Genomic DNA, 19,294 nt, shown 5'->3' on the forward strand with positions numbered 1-19,294 from the left:
AAACATAATTCGGACATCTGTCCTCTACTTCTCTTTTCTTATGAACATTATCAATCCTTGTTACAATATGGTTCTGAATAACTCAGGTCATACAGGTAGTATGCCCCTAGTTGAGCACACATCTAAAATTAATTCCCCACCTACTATGAAGTCATACAAAATACACAGAGAAAAATTAATTAATTCCTTGTAGAGTATACAAATTAATAAAAATAGAAAAAAGGATAAAAATGTTCACATTTTCTACAGTATCACTAATATTTTGTCCTCTTCCTGCATTCTGAGAATGAATACACACTTACCTAGTCTGCCATTTTCATATTATCCATTATAGTCTTGCCTGCATCATTCTTTAATGTAGTCACATTGCCATTTACTGCTTTTGTCCTAATATAGTTACAAAGCTTTCGCTGTTAGATTTCATATCTGTTGCAAGTTTCTTTTCATAATGTATTCCATGTTTGTATCTCATTACTTCCTCTGTAACCTACTGATGCATCTTACAGCTCTCCCAGTCCAGTGGATTATCATTTTTATTTGTACCTGGGTAAGGCTTTACTTTCAGGTTTATTGACCATGGTTGTTAACCAACGTAAGTGGAGCCTTTGCTTTCAGGATTTTGTTTTTGTTATCATACCAAATACTTCCATAGGTAGCCATTAGGAAGTATTCAAAGGTTTATCCACAGTTCAGCCAAATTACCCTAGTTAATTAATTTCTTATCACTTTAAAGTTTGCTGTAATTAATGGTTTGGGTATGCTATTTGAATGATGGGTAGTACAGTTTTGAAGCATGTAGATTATATAATATTTGACAATGTGTAAGTAGTAAGCAAGATGGTGGATTTCAGAGAAGATATAGGCTATTGCTGAAATGGATAGACAAAGCAGATTCTACACTTTAATGCAGATACGCATAAAAGATTCATTTTGGGAGAAACAACTTGAACAGACCATATAATCTAAATGTCACTATCTTGATGGAGTGAAAAAGCAAAAGGGCTGAGTATGTATATTTGCATATCCTTGAAATGGGACGGCAATGTGATTGTAATAAAGCATATGAGATACTTGGCTTTGCAATTAAGGCCACTGAATACAAAAAGAAGGAGTCACGTTAATCACAGAATCATAGAAACCCTACAGCACAGAAAGAAGCCATTCAGCCCATCAAGTCTGTACCAACCACAATCCCACCCAGGCTCTACCCCCATATTCCTACATATTTTTACCCACTAATCCCTCTAACTTACGCATCTCAGGGCACTAAGGGCAATTTTAGCATGGCCAATCAACCTAACCTGCACCTCTTTGGACTGTGGGAGGAAACCAGAGCACCCAGAGGAAACCCAGGCAGACACAAGGAGAATGTGCAAACTTCACACAGACAGTGACCCAAGCGGGAATCAAACCCAGGTCCTTGGAGCTGTGAAGCTGCAGTGCTAACCACTGTGCTACCGTGCCGCCCTAATCTTCTATAAAACACTGAGGCCTCAGATGGAGTACTGTGTACAATTCTGGATACCATGATTTTGAAAGGATATCAAAGCGCTGGAAAGGTATAGAGGAGGCTTATCAGAATACCACAAGAGATTGGCAGCTTCAGCACGTGGAGAAACAGGAGTTGTTTCTTTTGAAACAGAGAAAATCAAGAAGATCCGGTCAGGTATTCAAAATTGAGAGAGAATGCTGATAAAAGTAGCAAGAAACTGTTTCCCATGGCAAATGGACCAGTAACTAGAGGCTATAGATGTAAAACAAGTAGCAAAAGAACTAAAGTGGACAATTCTTATCACTAGGGGATTGTTTTTATCTAGAATGCACTTCCTGAAAAGGGTGGTGGAATCAGGTTCCATAGGAACTACAATTAGACATGTATTTGAAGAAAACTAATTTACAAGATTATGAGGAAGAAACTGGAGTGTGGAGTATAGTGATCTGACACAACTTGCTAAGAATTTTCAAAGGGCAGTCTAAGTCAACCCTACTGCCATGATCACATTAGCCAGATCAGGTAGGGGGAACAAATTTCCTTCTCAAACAGATAGGTTGTTATAAGAATCCACATGTTTGACAGTCACCATTGCTGAGAATAGTTTTTTCCCCCAGGTTTATTAGTTATTTGAATTTAAATTCCACCAGCTACTGTGGTGGGATTTTTAACTCATCTCTACAGCATTAGTCCAAGCCACTCCAGTGATGTTACCATGACACTGCTATAACTTGAGCATCAAGGATCTGAGCAAAATGGAAATCAGTGGCATTCAAAAGGGAATCGATCATTGTCTGAAAGAAAAATAAATTGAAGGGCTATGTGAAAAAAGTGGGTGAATAGCACTGCGTGATTTGCTCTTGAAGAGAGCCAGCAAAAAAACGATGGGCTGAACAACTCTTTCTGTGAACTAGCCATTCTATGATTCTATAGAACTCATCTCCTGGTTCTTCAAAACCTGCCCCAGATCTACAAAACGCAAGTCCGTACTGCCTGGGTGAGTGCAGGTCCAACAACATGCAGCAATTCAAGAAAGCTGCTCACCATTATTTTCTCAAAAGCAATTAGAGATGGGGAACAAATACTAGCCTAGCCAGCAACACTAAAATATTTTTTAAAAAGGATGAAATAGACTGTATTTTAAAGAGCCAGCACAAGCATAACAGCTTGAATGCCATAATCACACACCCGCAGCCCTGTCTGTGCTGCAAGATTCTGCAATCTCTGTGCTATGTTGTGTGGTATTATCCAAACTATTCAAATTGCCAGATTTTCCATGATATTGGTCATGGCGAGTTGCAGAACACACTCTTTTATATCAGCTAAATTGAGGTGGCATGCAGCATAAAATTATCAGGTCCATTAATATATGATGAACAAAATCAAGCTACATTTGTATCATACTGCATTCTGGGATTTTCAGCAATGTTATGGGACAAAGACTGATTTGACATGTTTCCATGAAAACCATAAATAAGTGTATTCAATTACTATTGTACCATATGCATCTAAATACTTATTTCTTATCTTTTTTTAACCCAGACTGAAGATACATATGAAGATGCAACACATAAGCTGAAGGAGATTGGACAAGTTTATGGCATTGGGAGACAAAGGTAAAGTGTGAAAATTAGGAGCAAATATGGGGCGCTGGGTCTTTGGAGGATGGGGGGGCTCTGATGTACAACAGGAAAGTTTGAATTGAATATATTGCGGTGCAATCTGGGTTTGACACAGCAGAGGATTCCTGCACTGGGGAAGTAAAGGGCAAGTCAAGTTTAAATCTCAACCTGAAGTCAACGCAATGCCTATCTGTAAGATATCCTAAAGTCTGGTAACACTGGAAGTGGGGGTGATGGGCTGGGAATAGCAGGAAGGAGATCCTGAAAGTTGGAAACAAAGGATGAAAATGAAATGAGAGCACCTTAAAGGGAGTAGTGGGTTATGGATATATTGGAAGGTTTTAGAAGCAACAACAGTGATGCCTCAGAAATACGATGGGAAAAAAAAGAGGTAACTGGGAATTGGAAGCAAAGTGTAAAGTGCTAGCATCGAGGAGCATTGAGGAAGAGAAATGGTGCACACGGAATATCAGGACCAGAAGGGGTAGGAAAGTGTTTTGAATTACAGGATGTCCTTAGGCTATAGGAGCATCAAGCAAATGAGTCCAGCATTTTTGGAGGGATAGCAGTACTGGTATCTAGGATCTGGCAGTATTTTGGTATAGATTAAGGTGAAGCAGGCAACCAGAAATAGTCAATCTTCATACAATGCATTTTACATGGGTTTTATGGTTATTTGTAAAGCCAGTTTCCAAGCACCACAACTTAGAATGACTTAGTGGCAGAAAACATGTTTATAGTATTTGTTAATAGCTTTACACAGAAAGCAGCCAATTCCAGCTGGAAAGTAGTTTTGTTTTTGGATGGGAAGGGCTGATAATGGCAAAGGCAGGAGAGGAAGCTGCAGGAAGTCTTCTAAATCATAGCAGTGGCAGTAAAAAGATAAACCAAGAGCAGTGATTAGCTCTTGGAATGGGAAATCTCACAATGAGTATCCTGAAGAAACACCAGTGTTTCGCACTGAGAGAAAGATCTAATTATACTAGCCTATAAGTAGTTGCAGTAGTGAAAGGCACCTAACTTGGGAGACAAATCCTGAAAGATCAGTCAAAAACAAGTCAAATGAATGTGTATGTTTAATTGTGACAGCAAAGAGTGAAAGGCAGGCAAAGAGCAAAAAGAGCACAGGAAATGTATGTTCCTACACCCAAATGTGAGAACAGAAAACAGCTATCCAACTATTAACTGACCAAGTCTTAACAGTTTTACTGAGGGAAATGTTCCAGGATTCTAGTGCCCTTTGTCTGAAGCAATGCATCAAGTCACCAAGGGGTGGCACAGTGGTGAGCACTGTTGCCTCACAGCATCAGGGACCTAGGTTCAATTCCAGTCTTGGGTGACTGTCCATGTGGAGTTTGCACGTTCTCTTTGTGTCTGCATGGGTTTTCTCCAGTTGCTCCGGTTTCCTCCCACAGTCCAAAAATGTGCAGGTTAGATTGATTTGCCATACTAAATTGCCCTTTAGTATCAGCGGAATTGGCAGTTAATAAATGGGGGTTACAGGGATAGGCTTGGGTGGGATTATTGTCAGTGTAGGCTCAATGGGCTGAATGGCTTCCTCCTGCTCTCTAAACATAAGTAGTTTTTCTCTATCTAACCTATCAACTCAAGTCATCCTAAACATGTAATAACCCCTTACGATCTTATATTCAAGGGAACATAAAACAAGTCTATACAACCTCTTCTCATAATTCAGCCCTTTTGTCCTGGTATCATATGGCAAACCTAAAGTTCAGCCCTCCAGGGGCAATATCCTTTCAGAGGGATGATGCCAAAATTGAACATTATATGGATTACTTATAGTCCCAGAATTTGGTAGAACAGAACATCTCAAGCTTGCTGTTAATTACACATTTACTCTCAACCTTCAATTTGAAAAAAATTGCATTGCAAGAAAAATGTAAACATTTCAGGTTATAAATATCTCTAACAACAATTTACTACCTGCAGCATTGAGACTCCAGTTTCAATTCTTTCCTTTGTGAGCCAGAGAAGTTGAATAGCATTGCAGGAACATAACCTTATAATTAAACAAATCCATGTGCTGTTGGGTTCCATCCTTACCATTCTGCAATGAGTTTAATTGGTAATTAATGTGCAAAAACAGCAATATTTTGAAACTCATGGAAAGTTTAATAACAAGCTGTCATTTTTGCAGTCCAAATGACAGAACATAAATCATCCAATAAATTGTGATAATTTGCAATTCACGGGTTATCCTTTCCTTGCCACAAATTGCTTCACAATTTACACACTAATCATGGTGTGTACTTGAAACTTTTTGTTATAATGCCAACACGTTCCCCATCTAATATACATAAATCCTTATGGGAGACACATTAGTGTTTCCAACAAGTACTCTATTTCTTTTAACTCTGCATTTGTTACAAATAAACTTCAGGTCAATATAAACCAAATCCAGCCTTTCTTATAGAATGATTACTAAACTTGCTTTCATAATGACAAGCACTGAACTGCTAAAGTTACTCATTGCCAATAAATTACTTCCAAATATATTTCACATAAAATTATACATATTCATGTATTATTTATTGCACAAATTTTGTTTGCTAATGAAAAATAAGCTCTTCTAAACAATAGGAAGGCAAACACACAGTTTTTCCATTGTCAATGCAGGTTCCAACCTTCAGTTTCAGGTGCCAGCAGTATTACAAACCACAGAAAAAGTAGGTACTATTGAATTTAATACATCTGCTCCTGTAAATACAGAAATTCTTTAAATCAGTCTCCCATGAAGACTAGAACACGGCAATTGTACGTAGAAGGAGAAAACATTCCCAAGATCATTCTCTCCAGGATACAGAAACAAGAAAGTAATATAAAATAGACTGGGTAAGTAGCACTTTGTAGCAATTCAGCATGTGGATATCAGTCAGTGTTTCACTGAATGAATACTCACCAAATGAAAAACTCAAATGTGCCGCTTTGACCTGTTGCATATTGCTCAAGGAATTCCCCACAGTGCTTTCAAACACCACGACGGAACAAAGTAAAATGCAAACATGCTTTCTGGAGATTTCTATGAAACCTTTAAAAAAATGCTGGTCTGGGTGCGTGAACAGGTTTTGGCTTTGAATTACTATTGATAAGAGGGTGTAGAGCATTTAAATGAATATAAGCAACAAGTCCTCACTAGCACCACTTAGTTTTACTTGCCAGATCAAAGCTAAAGTTACATAACCACCTAAACAATCTGTAGCATTAGAACATTTGAGAAATGTTTTACTGTCCAATGCAGACTATCTCAATTAATGGCAGTCAGGTCATATGATGTTATTTTTATTCTTTTCCCACAATTGTTTTTACTTATTTTCTCCAATTCACACAGTACCTTCCAGACTGCCTCTCCTTGCACCTCTCTAACTTACGAAAGATACTTCAGTCACCATGAACAAGAAAATCCTGAAATAAATTTTTCCTACAAACATCAAAACACATTGCCTCTGCTTGGTACCTCATGCATCCTTGTTCAACTAAAATGTAGTTAAATTAGAAAAAGTTAATTATTTTCTATTGCAAATTTAAACGTTATTAAAAATTTTAGTATCAACCATATCAATATACTGTTTACTGCCAAATAATCTTCAGAAATAAACATCAAATGTAATTTTGATTCGAGATTTGATCCTTCAAACAAAAGTACCTGACTTGCAATAATTCCTTTAATTGTGACTTAAAAACATTGAAAACTTGAGAAATTACACATTATCATTAAAAAAAGCTGCAATAAAAATCATTTACAGGAGCCAATGTTTAATTTGTTTGTATTTGTACATAATTTTAAAACTCTTTTGTTATTTGTACATTGCATGTTTAAAAATATATAAAATGTTAAACCCTCCTTGTTCCACATTACCATCAATAGCTTCACCAATTGTTCAATGAATGCAGTGTTTTTGCACCCAAATAATGCAGAGGGTACAAGTTCCATACTTCTGTTATCTAAAACTATATAAAAGAGTATAAAATAATGACCTAAGACTACAACAGAATGTCAGAAAATTAACCAATGGTTGACAACTAGCACACATTGAACTGCAAGGCTCATTCTGTGTTCAAGGAGTTGAACTATAATATCCATCAGTTATTGTGCCTACCTTAGTGTTTAGAAAATATTCAAGGAGCTATTTGGCATAAAAGAGTACTGTATAGACAACAAAATCTGCAATAATTGTCTTTGATAAGATCACCAAAACTTTATCGCAGTCACTCTACATTCCTTAATCAAATATGTCGAATTCAAGAATTAAAAATTCATCTGATTATCCCAAAATAAGTCAAATACAGTAATTCCTTTTAGACAGCTCTCTGCAAAAGAAATAAAGAACATAAATTCATTTGCTTATTTTTCTCTTCCAGACCACAATATTATATGGTTACTAACAGCTCTGTGATACCAGTCCAACCCATTTCATTTTCAGTAATTACATCCCCCTAGCCTGATGAGCAAAATCATTCACACCAGCTTTTAAAATGACAGCATCATTGCAAATAAAGAAGAATCTATTAAGAAGCATCAAATTAAATATATCCTCCTCCAACTTCCATCAAAATTTCAGACCAAGTGTTATTTAGTTCCACTCTCAAGTCGAGCAGAATAACAAATCACACTCTTTGATTTACCCTCTCAGAATACCAAATGGAGACAGGTGATAAAGAAAGCACTTATGCACAAGCTATGAAGTTTCTCCTCAAAATTAATTCCATCTTGAAGATTCCAATCTCTGATAAATTCCCAGAATGGCTTAAAAATATACTCCTGTGCTCCTGTCTGGAAGATTACTAAGGCTATCTTACTATGAAAGCACTTACTATAATACTACTTCAGCAGAGAGAGAGAAAAATATCCACTTGCAACCTCGAGCTTCACTGTCAATCTGAGCCTTTATCAAAGTCTCAATAAAGCATTAAACAATATATATATATGACAAATATTGAAATTTATATATCAGAGTATCACAATTGGATTTGAGAGTGCATTTTAAGTAGCAATATATCAATCACAATATTTTAACACTCGTTTTTTGTTTCTCACTTTATGCCTTCTCGGCATAAACAGAAAGCTCCCTGATGGTCTCACCATCTTTTCCCACTCCATGGTGATCCTCCTAAATTTGGACCACAATAAACTACAATTTAAGCTGATCACATTGGGGTGTTTGACTTTTCTGATAATTATGCCATTCCTATTTCAAGTTAGAATCTGAAATCACAGTATTTGCAGTCCAAAATAGGGATTTAATGCATCGAATAAATGGCATGTTGTATTTCTGTGATGCTATTTTTTCTCGTTTTAAACAAATCCTCCAATAACCATACATTTCATACCTTGGCATGACTGAAGCTTGGTAGCAGAATGAAGGTCCTCTGAATAAAGCAGAAAAAATTAACAGAAAAACTTTGAGTTCTTCAGAAGGACTACTGCTAGTACATTGTATGACAATATTTGAATAAATGAATGAATAATCCACATAAACTATCCTCCTTTTGAAATAGTTAATTTATTTTTCTTTAGCTTTACAAATGTATCTCAGTTTCACAATAAATATATAATTATATTCACAAATTAAAATTACACTGCTTTAGTTTGTCATGGGCCAGTTTTAAATCTCAACTATTTGAAAAATTGAACTTCAATTGTCTTTTATATTATTTAAACTTCTAACATCAAAATAAGAATTTGGTAGCAAAATTTTAAAAAGTTTAATACTATTTAAATTCTTTGCAGTTACTATTTCTATCTTTTTAGATTCCGGTGGATTTATCATTTATGTTTTCATTTTAAATGTGCCTGTTTAGTTCATGTTTTGTTAGTATGTTAATTTTGCGTTTCGCAACTATTTCCTGTTGTTTTATGCAAATATAATATTAACCCTAGTCTCATACAACCCTCATTACAACAGCAAGCTCCTGTCAAAAGAAAGCTTCTTTCTAGTCTGGCCTAGTGAGCACCGAGCCGTACAGCAATGGTGGCCTCTCTAACATAGTGTCATAGGCCCTTGTCTCCACAATGTATTGAGGAGAGCTGAGAAAATCAAATAGTGCGCTTGTTTTCCATCTTACAGAAATTGAAGTGGAGCAGGTAAAGCTGTGAATGAGAATGTGATTCTTTCCAAGAACTGGTCCTGGTGGTGACGAGGGGCGGGGGGCAGCGGCTTGCAAACCCGGCCACTTAGCCCGGCTCCTGGATGCGATGGGGTGGGGGGTGAAGTCGTGGTGGCACTCAGCAGCAGCTGGCAGGTCAAAGCCAAACTCGCAACAAAGTATCATGGCAACAAAAAAATACCAAGAATCACGCCACAAAAACAACTGTCGTTACCGTTCACGTCTTGAAGGGTCGTGCTGGAAGCCTTGTTTGGTGGGCGCCATTTTTCTCGTCAGCCGTTACTTTGCTGTTTTTTTTGTTTGATTTTTTTTGTTTTGTTTTTTTTCCTAGCTGCGGCCCGGTGGTACAGTGGGAAAGAAGCGAATACTATTTGAGGAAAGCCATTGCAGAGTTACGGTTAAGTCCAGTCCAACTGTCTGGCTCCGGAATTACCAGCCATCAGAGAGAAGTGAGAAGCGCTGTGTACAGAGCACGAGTCAGGGCCAACCAGCATGCCAAGAAAAGTAAAGACAGCCTTGGCTGCACCTCAGATAATCCCAGAGACATTCCATGGTATTAAAGCTGCAAGTGCGAACCCACAAACAGCGGCAGGCACCATCACACCGCTGCACTTCTCCGGAGAGCTCCGATTCCGATTGCAAGAGAAAGTCTTACTGCATCTCACGGTGCTGTTTCGCTGCCCGTCTTTCGCTCGCTCTCTTTCCCAGGGACACATTACTGTAACTGGCGCAACTACGCCACTCAGTTGCTGTTTCATTCACTTTATGGGGAATAACTGAGGTTTGATATAATGCCACCTCATATTTATGGGATCTTATCAACCGGATTTAAAGGCTTTAATTTTACTGTATAATATTAGAGATACGTGACATTCAAAATACTAATCGTCTTATTTAGGAAAAAAGTCTATGTAATCTTTCATAACATAAGCCCCATTCAGCCTGGAAATGTCACCTAAGCCTCTTGGCATACGTCCCAGCGATTATTGCTAGGTTCCAAAGGAACTTAGTTGCTGGCATGTAATTATTATCATTACTTAAACGCGTCTTTCCTCTTCTCACTGATTTACAAAAGCAAACGAAAACAGTCGTTTAAGTTGGAGGTTCCAATGACTACTGTTTCTGCAAAATGTTTATCTAAAAGATGCTCTGCGACATGTTGGTAACTTGTCTTGACACCAACCTGGCACTCCAACCGCCATAAATCTATGTGTGGAATTCCGTTATATCTCCCATAGAAGTATATCCGAGTATTAATGTACAACCTTATAGTTCCTCGCACAAAGCCAGGGATCTTTTGCTTTTATGACAATGTTAGATACATTAGGATGCGTTTTAACAGCACGCCGTTTTTCAAGGCGCCACATCTATCACGTTAAAATGTAATTTCAAAAAGGCAACATTGCTTAAAAAACTGCAGAAAGCAGCTGTACATCGGGCAAATGGTGAAATAACAAGGTATTCATCAGATAATTTGTAAATCAATGAAGAGTTTGGGGCCTTCTTTTAAAATGTCTTAAGTTATTTGTGTATTTCATGTATTTTTCGATCATGGGATCAACACAAACTAAGTCGAGTTTGTTGCAATACAGTGCATTGATTATAGTAGTTTAAGGGTAATATAAGCATTGGTGATAGTACAGCACACAACGGAAGTTATACCCGAATATGGGATTTGGTTCAGTTGGATAGCATAGTGTAAAATTTAACGTGTGCGAGAGAATTTAAGGATTTGTTAGTCGTATTTAAGATTCTGTTTAGAAATGTACAATTGTTTCTGAATAAAAAATATAAAACTGATTTGTTCACAAATTACAGAACTTTGTTTTTTAAAACATTAAAATAAATGCGTTCATATTATAATTGTCCTTTTTGTTGTCAATGAAATGGATGCGAGATTCTTTTTTGGAGCTCACGATGCCCTAGACTCGCTTTTCAGAGGATTGATTTTATGGCTGACATATTTATATTACTATGAGTAACAAACAATAGGAATGTTACACATTTGCTGGTGAGAAAATAGACATGCTAAACGACTTTTGTCTGTCTTATTTGTCTTGCATTGTACTGTTTCCGTAAAATAAGCAATCCAAATATTGACAAAACTCCTGATATCTTGAAACTCTGTCGTCTGTTGATTGTATAATCATTACCACAGGAATGGCCAAACAACTAAATGCTGTGATATCATTCAATTGTTCTTCAAAACATTCAGTTCTTTTTAACTCCGAAAGTATATAACTTTATTCTACGATGTATGTTGGAGTCTAACATTTAGAGCAAAACGTTTTACTCGCAAATTTCACCACGTATATATGAACCAGTTAGCTGCATATCTAATACTCCGAGCATTTTTATTTACAGTTTATTTCAACATTTCCATAAACTATGCGTTGATGGATTTCTGCGTGCTTCACAAAAGTTTTTGGTGGATTATATGTTTAATGTAGTAATACTGTTAATGTATCATCGTATTAAATAGTATAATTTATCTCATATTAAAAGAGCAGAGGAATATTTAACTTTAGTCCTTTAAAGAAATCGAATCTAGCACCTCTGCCCAGTCCTCAGACACAAATAATTTACAGCACCAGTGAACGAGTGTAGAACTTGCACGTTTGTATTTAATAGGGAATATACACAAAAAAATTACGGAGACCATTGGATTTGAAACAAATTCCAAGTATTACTTGGAATATTGCAGAAACATATACTTAGTTTGACAGATTTCTGTTTTACCAAATAGACGAACTTATTTAAAATGGTGAAAGAAACTGGGCTTTGACTTGCATAGCATGATGTCTAGTAAGGCTTCCTGAGTATTTGCTTTTCTTATTCTCCATTGATCCACTGGTGGAATATTTACAAACGCTTTTAATTTTCTACTCCCTGTAAATATGAGTCTTTCTCACGCCATCAATGTTTGCAGAAGTGTGTGCTCTTCCTCTTACTGTTGATAGTTTGCCTTCAAACGCACAACCCATTTCCACCACACGTTGGTAGTGATAAGTAGAGGCAGTAGTAGAAGCGGATGCAATTTTGTCTTTTAAAAAGCATTTAGACAGTTACATGGGTAAGATGGGTACAGAGGGATATGGGCCAAATGCGGGCAATTAGGATTAGCTTGGTGGTAATAGCTGGGCGGCATGGACAAGTTGGGCCGAAGGGCCTGTTTCCACGCTGCAAACCTCTTGTGACTAATATTTCAAAATTAACTTTCGTGTACGCTTATTATTGAAATATGTGACTAACAATTTAATTACAGACGAACGTGTTAAGACCCCCCCCCCCCAATATTGTAGGAGTGGTAGCAAACATTCCTGTAAACATTAGGGAAGGAAGAACATGAGAAATTTGAAGGGATGTGTGCGTGTTCAACAGCTGAAACCTTCGCTGTGCGCGGTGAGATTATGACAGTGTAAAGTTATCTCCCTGGCTGGAAGCAGTAAGACACTTACCGTTGTTGGTAGGATGTGAGCCCCACGTTCTGGGGTGTCCCATTAGCAGCAGCGGTGGCGGCGGCAGTTCTTCCCACACCAGGTGCAGCAGTAACCGCGCCGCCTCCTCCACCAGTTGCTGCCGTCACTTGTACGCTGAAATCCGGGAAAATCCTAATCATCCCCGCGCTAGGATCACCAACGATCAGCTCCACGATTGCGTCTCACTGAACTGCAATTTTCCCTTGAGCAGTAAATTGAACTTCAATCCCATTAGTGATAACTTCCACGCCGTTGGGGGTGAGCTGCCCTTTATCTCTTCCTTTATTTATTTCCCATTTAAGTGCTACAGACAAATAGGCAGTGAGGGGGGTGGCATACTGACGCCAGCACTGGGAAGAAAGAGAAGTGGAAGTCCGACTATCTAACTTGCTGCAATTTGCCCAGAGAAAGTAAAGAGCAACTTGCCCCTGAACTGGAGCCCGGCAGCTCGCGCCGCTGGTTCGCTGGCACTTAATAGTGATTCTGGCGCGCGACGCCCCGCCACCAATCGAATCATTCGCGGAGCGCCCCCCCCCCCACCCCCCCCGGCCCAGGCCACGCATTGGTGGGAGCAGGGCAGCGCGAGGACGCGCGCGTGCGCGCAGCCTATAACCGTTAAATCGGAAAGGTTGGAGCTGGGGTTGGTGGAGTTGGAACAGCGCGAGCGGGGCTGTGCGCATTGTCAGTCACAGCGCCTTAACCACTCTGCACGAAGCTGCACGGATAACTGATATCAGTCATACAAAGTCGAAATGTCCTGACATTTTTTAAATAAGTAAATATATACATATATGCTTTATGTCCCATTACTGTCAAACTCCAAGTATTGATCTGTGTTTGCACCGGTTATCACGGAGAGAGACAGGGCCGGTGTTCTCCAATGCAACGTTTGCTGGGTAATTGTCCAGGAAGCGCGCGCGCGCTCCACTGGCTGTCAGTCAAGGAGAGCAGCGCGCGCTGCTGGTGCCCGCATAGTCGCCACCTGTCAGAGCGAAACTGGATTCCCCTTTTCATTAACTGTCCCCGAATGCACTATCATACAGAATACACACTTTGCATTGTGTCCAGTTACCACCGCGGGTTCAGAGAGTCATTATTATTAAACAACTTTGCAATGCACTGCACGGGTCAGATTGTGTGGTTGTCATCATCGCCCAATCTGCTCAACAAACATCGTTATCAAAACCTGAAGAGAATGAGGATTCAATTTGTGTAACCGATCAATAGACCATCGTGGAACTACTCAGGGGAGAGTTTCAGGGACGGGTTGTCATCAGCTGATCTCGGAAAGGTTTTAATTTTTAAAAAGTTTTTATTCGTCACTCACTGCGGGTAAATCGTAGCCACTCTCGCATGCACTGCGCGATACTTTACGCGCAGAGTCAACCGAGGTTTGGACCCAGATACCTAGCTGTCCTTATCACCCTGAATAAATGTTTCCTAGTCTATAAGTGAAGGAGCTGAGAATGCGCATCGGCATCTCAGCAAGTGGAAAAGCTTTCAAAGGTCTATTTCCAACCAGCTTCCTTTCAAAATATTGTTCAACGTTATCTGAAATATCGCACCACATTTTGTGGCTGATATGGGTATATTGGTGTTACACCTATACTGCGAGTTTCACTTTCTCCTCTTGGAAACTCCAAGGTTGATGCCTGCAGAAAACTTTGATTTGTTTCGGTATTGCAGATCAGAATGTTAATACAAGCCTTGGTATGTTCTTCTTTGAGGTAGGAAGAATTTCACTTAAAGTATGAATATATTCATTGTCAGAAACTTTACAATGGGGTGTAAATAAACATAAGCTAAATTCCGCAAAATAATTTAAGAAATTATAATTTCACACATTCAACGGGAAACGCTATTAGTTAAAAAAAGCGTGGTGTTCATTTTTCATCATGTTTTTATTTGTAAGCGAATAAGGGCAACCATACATCGTTATTTGTACTCATACTCAAGCACTTGTAGTAAACTTAACGCGACTGGAAAGCGACAAAGCTGCGAGTCCAGAGCAGAAATTGTCTGTTTTAGATTTGTGCCCCACAGACCCAAATGCTTTGATTCTTCCATGATGCAAATGCAACAAAACTAAACTGTACTTGTGCGGACACAATGGCAGACCTATTGTCATCCTTTTCATCCACTCCACCGTTCGGTGTCCGTGAGTGGAGTCCAAAGCATTAATACAAAAGAACGAGGACAGTCGAATGAATGCTTAATCGGTCCGAGGCTCCGGACGAATAGGAAATGCTAGTAATAACAGTGCGTTTGCAACATGAAAAATAATTGTTATTTCGCTTGGAGTTCTGAAAAATGAAAGTAACGAAACCGTCCGAATAATCGGTTACGGTCGCTGCATATAAAAACAAGCACTCAATGAAATGTCATTCATTCCTGTATTTTAAATTGTTGTAAATTATTTTGTCTGTTTGGACTAGATTTTTTGAGTGTTTGCTCTGAATCCCACCCTTCCCACAGCAAAAAATGTGCGTAATGAGCGCAACCCCGCAAGTTGCAGCCATGCGGCGATTTCATCAAATCAGATACAAAAGTTTTAATTTCATTAAAATTATTTTGAACTGTGTATAAATACACTCAATGGTATAAATAGTTATTTAAGATACGGGGGAGAGAAAAGCTTAGTGCAATCTATCACAATCAGGTTACAGTGGAAATGGGAAATGTTGGAGTATATGAAGTTTATATGCCAGCTATGTTTTATATCATCACACTTTTAAAGAAAACACTACCTTTTGTTCGCAAGAGCAGTTACTGTAACTATTGCAAAGTGAAAGGCCGAAGGAAAGAATCTTCACTCTAAAGATGAATCTTCACTCCCTCTCTTCCAGTTATTTTGAGGTCTCTCATGCAAATTCACTCTCCACTCTATTCTGTTATATCGGTTAGGTCAAGATTCTACTTGTCAGGCAATTGTCTTTGTGATGCATAATTCTGTGTGCGTTTTTAACCGTTAATAAAGGAGTAATGGGCAGTCATCACCCGAGACATCCATTGCATCGCAGACCTTGTTTACTGACCGTACATTTTGGTTAGAACTGATTGATCCCTTGTCTGCTCCTCCAGTGTACAGTACATCACTGCGTTGTTGCAAAGAGAAAACTGGAGTAACATAGACCACCAGTTTAAGGGCACTTCTGGTGAAAATATGTAAAGAAATCCACCGAATAAGCACCACCCTCCATTAAAAGCTAATTGCTGAAAAGAATTCTGAACTTTATCCGTTGTTTGTAAACTCTTGCTCCTGGCCTTGGCGAGAAATTCGATATTCACAGTCAGAAAATGAACTAAAATGATTTGCTAAGGCTCTGCGATGTAAAGAACAATTTTACAAATTTGTGCTACTGGCAGGAAGCCTTGCTCGCCGACGATAGCAGAAAGTTGCACTTCCCGTACCTTACTTTTAATGGATTGAAAACAGCAACTGACAGGACTCCCCGCTTATCGCATTCATAAAGTGGTTCCCATGATATACTATTTAGCGGTAATGAGTAGAAATTGTAGTTGAATGGACTGCAATTTGAGTTGCATTGTCAGTGAAAGGCAGATTCTTATAAGGCTAATCTGTAAAACAAATCCGAACAGTTTCAAAGAATTGCTACTGGCATTCACATCATTCTTTATTTTATTCAATCTATATCTGTAGATTTTGCAATATTTTTATTCAACACTTGCTATTAATATAATTTTTCAACTTAAATGACTAACTGAAGACAAGTTACAAAAATTGTATTAGCAAAAGAAATGCACAAATTAATGTAAGGGAACTTCACTAACAACTTTTTTTTATAGATGCATCATCCTCATTTTGATTTGCTCCATAATTTTTCCAAACCAAAACACACTAATCATATCATCAGCACTCAAAGGCACATAGAATATTAGCAGTTAATTAAGTATGGACAGCTATTAAAATATTCTTGTGGTTACAGTCCTTTTTTCCAGTTGGCTCAAGCCAGTTATAACTTCCAAGTTAAATTATAAAATCATAAAATTAACACTGGAGTAAATTTTTTTTTATTCTAAATTTGGACCCTGTAAACATTGTCATTGAAATTAATGCCAACATTAACAGCAGCTACAATCCTCTAGAAAAATGAAAGCACTTGGAAGTTCAATGCAGCAATTTAATCTTAAAAATCAAACATGAAACCCATTTTGGCATATTCATCAACTTTTGGTAAATTGATTAAACATTGGTAATCTTATTTAGAAGCATGAATTAGGTATAATAACAGACCTATGTAAAATAGAACAGAATAGAATCGTTACAGTATAGAAGAAGGCCATTACTTTGTTTTAGAACCAGATTAAAACCTGTTGAATGTTTTATCTTCTATTGAAAAAGCTGTTACAAAGGCACCAATAAGGTCAATACTACTTTTTCATCGCATCTGCATTGCGTTGTGAAATGGAGGATCAATTTTCAATTGACAATTCAAAATAAGTTACAAAATTATTGTTTTAATTGGTTACATGAGAAACAGTACAATGATTTTATATTGAGAATACACAAAATAATTATTTAAATGGAATCCCAGATTTTGGAATTAACCGTATGGAAGCCACAGGATGTGAAAATGAAACTGGTCAGCAACCAATGACTCAATTACCAGAAATTATTATTTTGATTCATGGCATTTTTTGATAAATAGTATAACATAAATTAAGTCTCCACAGTCTGAAGCAGTCAACTTATTGCACAAACTATATTGCTTGATGCATAGATGGTCAGAGTGATACCAATATATCTTCACTTTCACTTAACTGCTTACTCCAATTCAGGGTTGCAGGGAGTTGGAGCCTATCCCAACAGATACTGGGTGTTAGCCAGGGTACATCCAGGATGGGATGCCAGTCCATCACAGGACGCACACACACACCGATAAACTGACGGACAATTTGTTATGGCTAATCCACCTAACTTGCACATCTTTGGACTTTGGGAGGAAGCTGGAGCACCCACTGAAAACCTATGCAGACAAAGGGAGAATGTGCAAACTCCATACAGACAGGCACCAGAGAGGCCAGAATTGAACCCAGGTTCGTGGACCTGTGAGGCAGCAGTACTAACCATTGCACTCTATGTTGCCCAACAATACATCAGTTTCATGGAAATCATACAATTCCTACAGTGCAGAAGGAGGCCATTTGGTCCATCAAGGTTGCACCAGCAACAATCCCACCCAAGCCCTATTTCTGTAACCCTGTGTATTTACCCTGCTAATCCCCCTGACATCAATGGTCAATTTAGTATGGCCAATCAACCTGACCCGCACTTCTTTGGAGTGTGGGAGGATACTGGAGCACCCAGAGGAAACCCATGCAGACACAGGGAGAATGTACAAACATTGCACAGACAGTGACCAAAGGCCAGAATTGAACCTGGATTCCTGGCGCTATGAGGCAGCAATGCTAACCACTGTGCCATCATGCCACCCTGAGTACATATTTTGCAGGTGGCCATGGATATTTTCGAATTATTTGTTACTCCTATTTATATTTGAGATTATTGAGAAAAAGCCTTCAAGTAAAAGACTGTAATTCTGAATTATTTGGCCCCTTAATTGCTCCTTGAATCACAAATCATTGATTTTTTTTCCGCTTAAGTGTATAAAGTTCTTCCTTATTCAACAGATAAGGACTAAATAAATGGCACCATGGACTATAAACACTAACAAAGTGCCAGTATTACAACCTCGCAAACATTTCAAGTATAGAAACCATTGTTTAATAATTTGAATCACATCATCTGGTGTGAGTCATGTATTCTACTTTGTAATATTTAGAAGTTTAAAGGCTTTTAAAGTTTGAGCTCCCTGCTGGAAAAACAGCTTTCACCTGAACAATGCTGGAACCAGTGTCCATGTGAATGGTATAACTAGAGCTGTAGACTGGGGTTTAAATTAAAGAGTGAATGTGGGGGAAAGGTTCACTGGAAGGGAGATTTTGAAATTTAAACAGAAAGGACAAGGTAATAATGCACGCTGATATGAGAAATGATGGCCATAATGTGGCTGGAAGGAACAAAACCTACAAACTTGAGAGTGCATCAACAAAGAAGGTCAGAGTAAGCAAAAATAATGAAAAGATAGAATTAACAGCTCTTTATCTGAATATTCATGAATTGATAGCAAAAAGAGAAATAAATTAGTGTGATATGAAAGCCATTATAGGCCATGTGGTTGCGAGATAATCAAGGCTGGCACCTGAATATTCAAGAGTATCTGGAAGAACAGGAGGAAAGGAAAATAGGTTATGCTACTGAGTTAATAAAGGATGTGATCTCCACATTTATGAGAAATGATTTTGGTTCAGAAGATCAAAACGTAGAATCAATTTGGGAGTTACAAAATAGAAAAGGAAGTCACTGGTAGGAGTAAAGTTACTGATAAGAATAGGTTATAGGCCCTCTAACAGTAGCTACACAATAGAATAGTGGATACATTAAAAAAAACTTGAAGGTTGCAAAAGATACTGCAATATTCATGGGTGACTTTAATTTTCACTTCAATTGGACAAATCAAATTGGCAAAGGTATCCTGGAGGAAGCGAGTTCA

General features: G+C 38.2%; 1 protein-coding gene across 5 annotated transcripts in view; it reads right to left on the minus strand.

Annotated features, from left to right (window-relative positions):
- npas3 (neuronal PAS domain protein 3) overlaps positions 1 to 13,139 on the minus strand; it is a 1,239,764-nt gene extending 1,226,625 nt beyond the window's left edge. The window contains exons 1-2 of one of the 5 annotated variants that reach the window (XR_013888569.1): positions 9,455 to 9,501; positions 8,464 to 8,502 (exon numbers count right to left, since the gene is read on the minus strand). Coding sequence is in view for 3 of the 5 variants with exons in the window: in XM_080202857.1 (XP_080058983.1) it covers positions 8,464 to 8,502; positions 12,699 to 12,859 (200 nt within the window). In the remaining 2 variants the exon portion in view is untranslated. Of the gene's footprint in view, positions 1 to 8,463; positions 8,503 to 9,198; positions 9,398 to 9,454; positions 9,579 to 12,698 lie in introns of those variants that run through there. The other 4 variants (XM_080202857.1, XM_080202858.1, XM_080202859.1 and 1 more) reach the window with 4 other exon arrangements.
- Between the last annotated feature and the right edge of the window lie 6,155 nt (positions 13,140 to 19,294).

This window comes from Carcharhinus amblyrhynchos, chromosome 14, assembly GCF_965287045.1.
Source record: "Carcharhinus amblyrhynchos chromosome 14, sCarAmb.v2.hapA, whole genome shotgun sequence".
NCBI classification, from domain to species: Eukaryota; Metazoa; Chordata; class Chondrichthyes; order Carcharhiniformes; family Carcharhinidae; genus Carcharhinus; species Carcharhinus amblyrhynchos.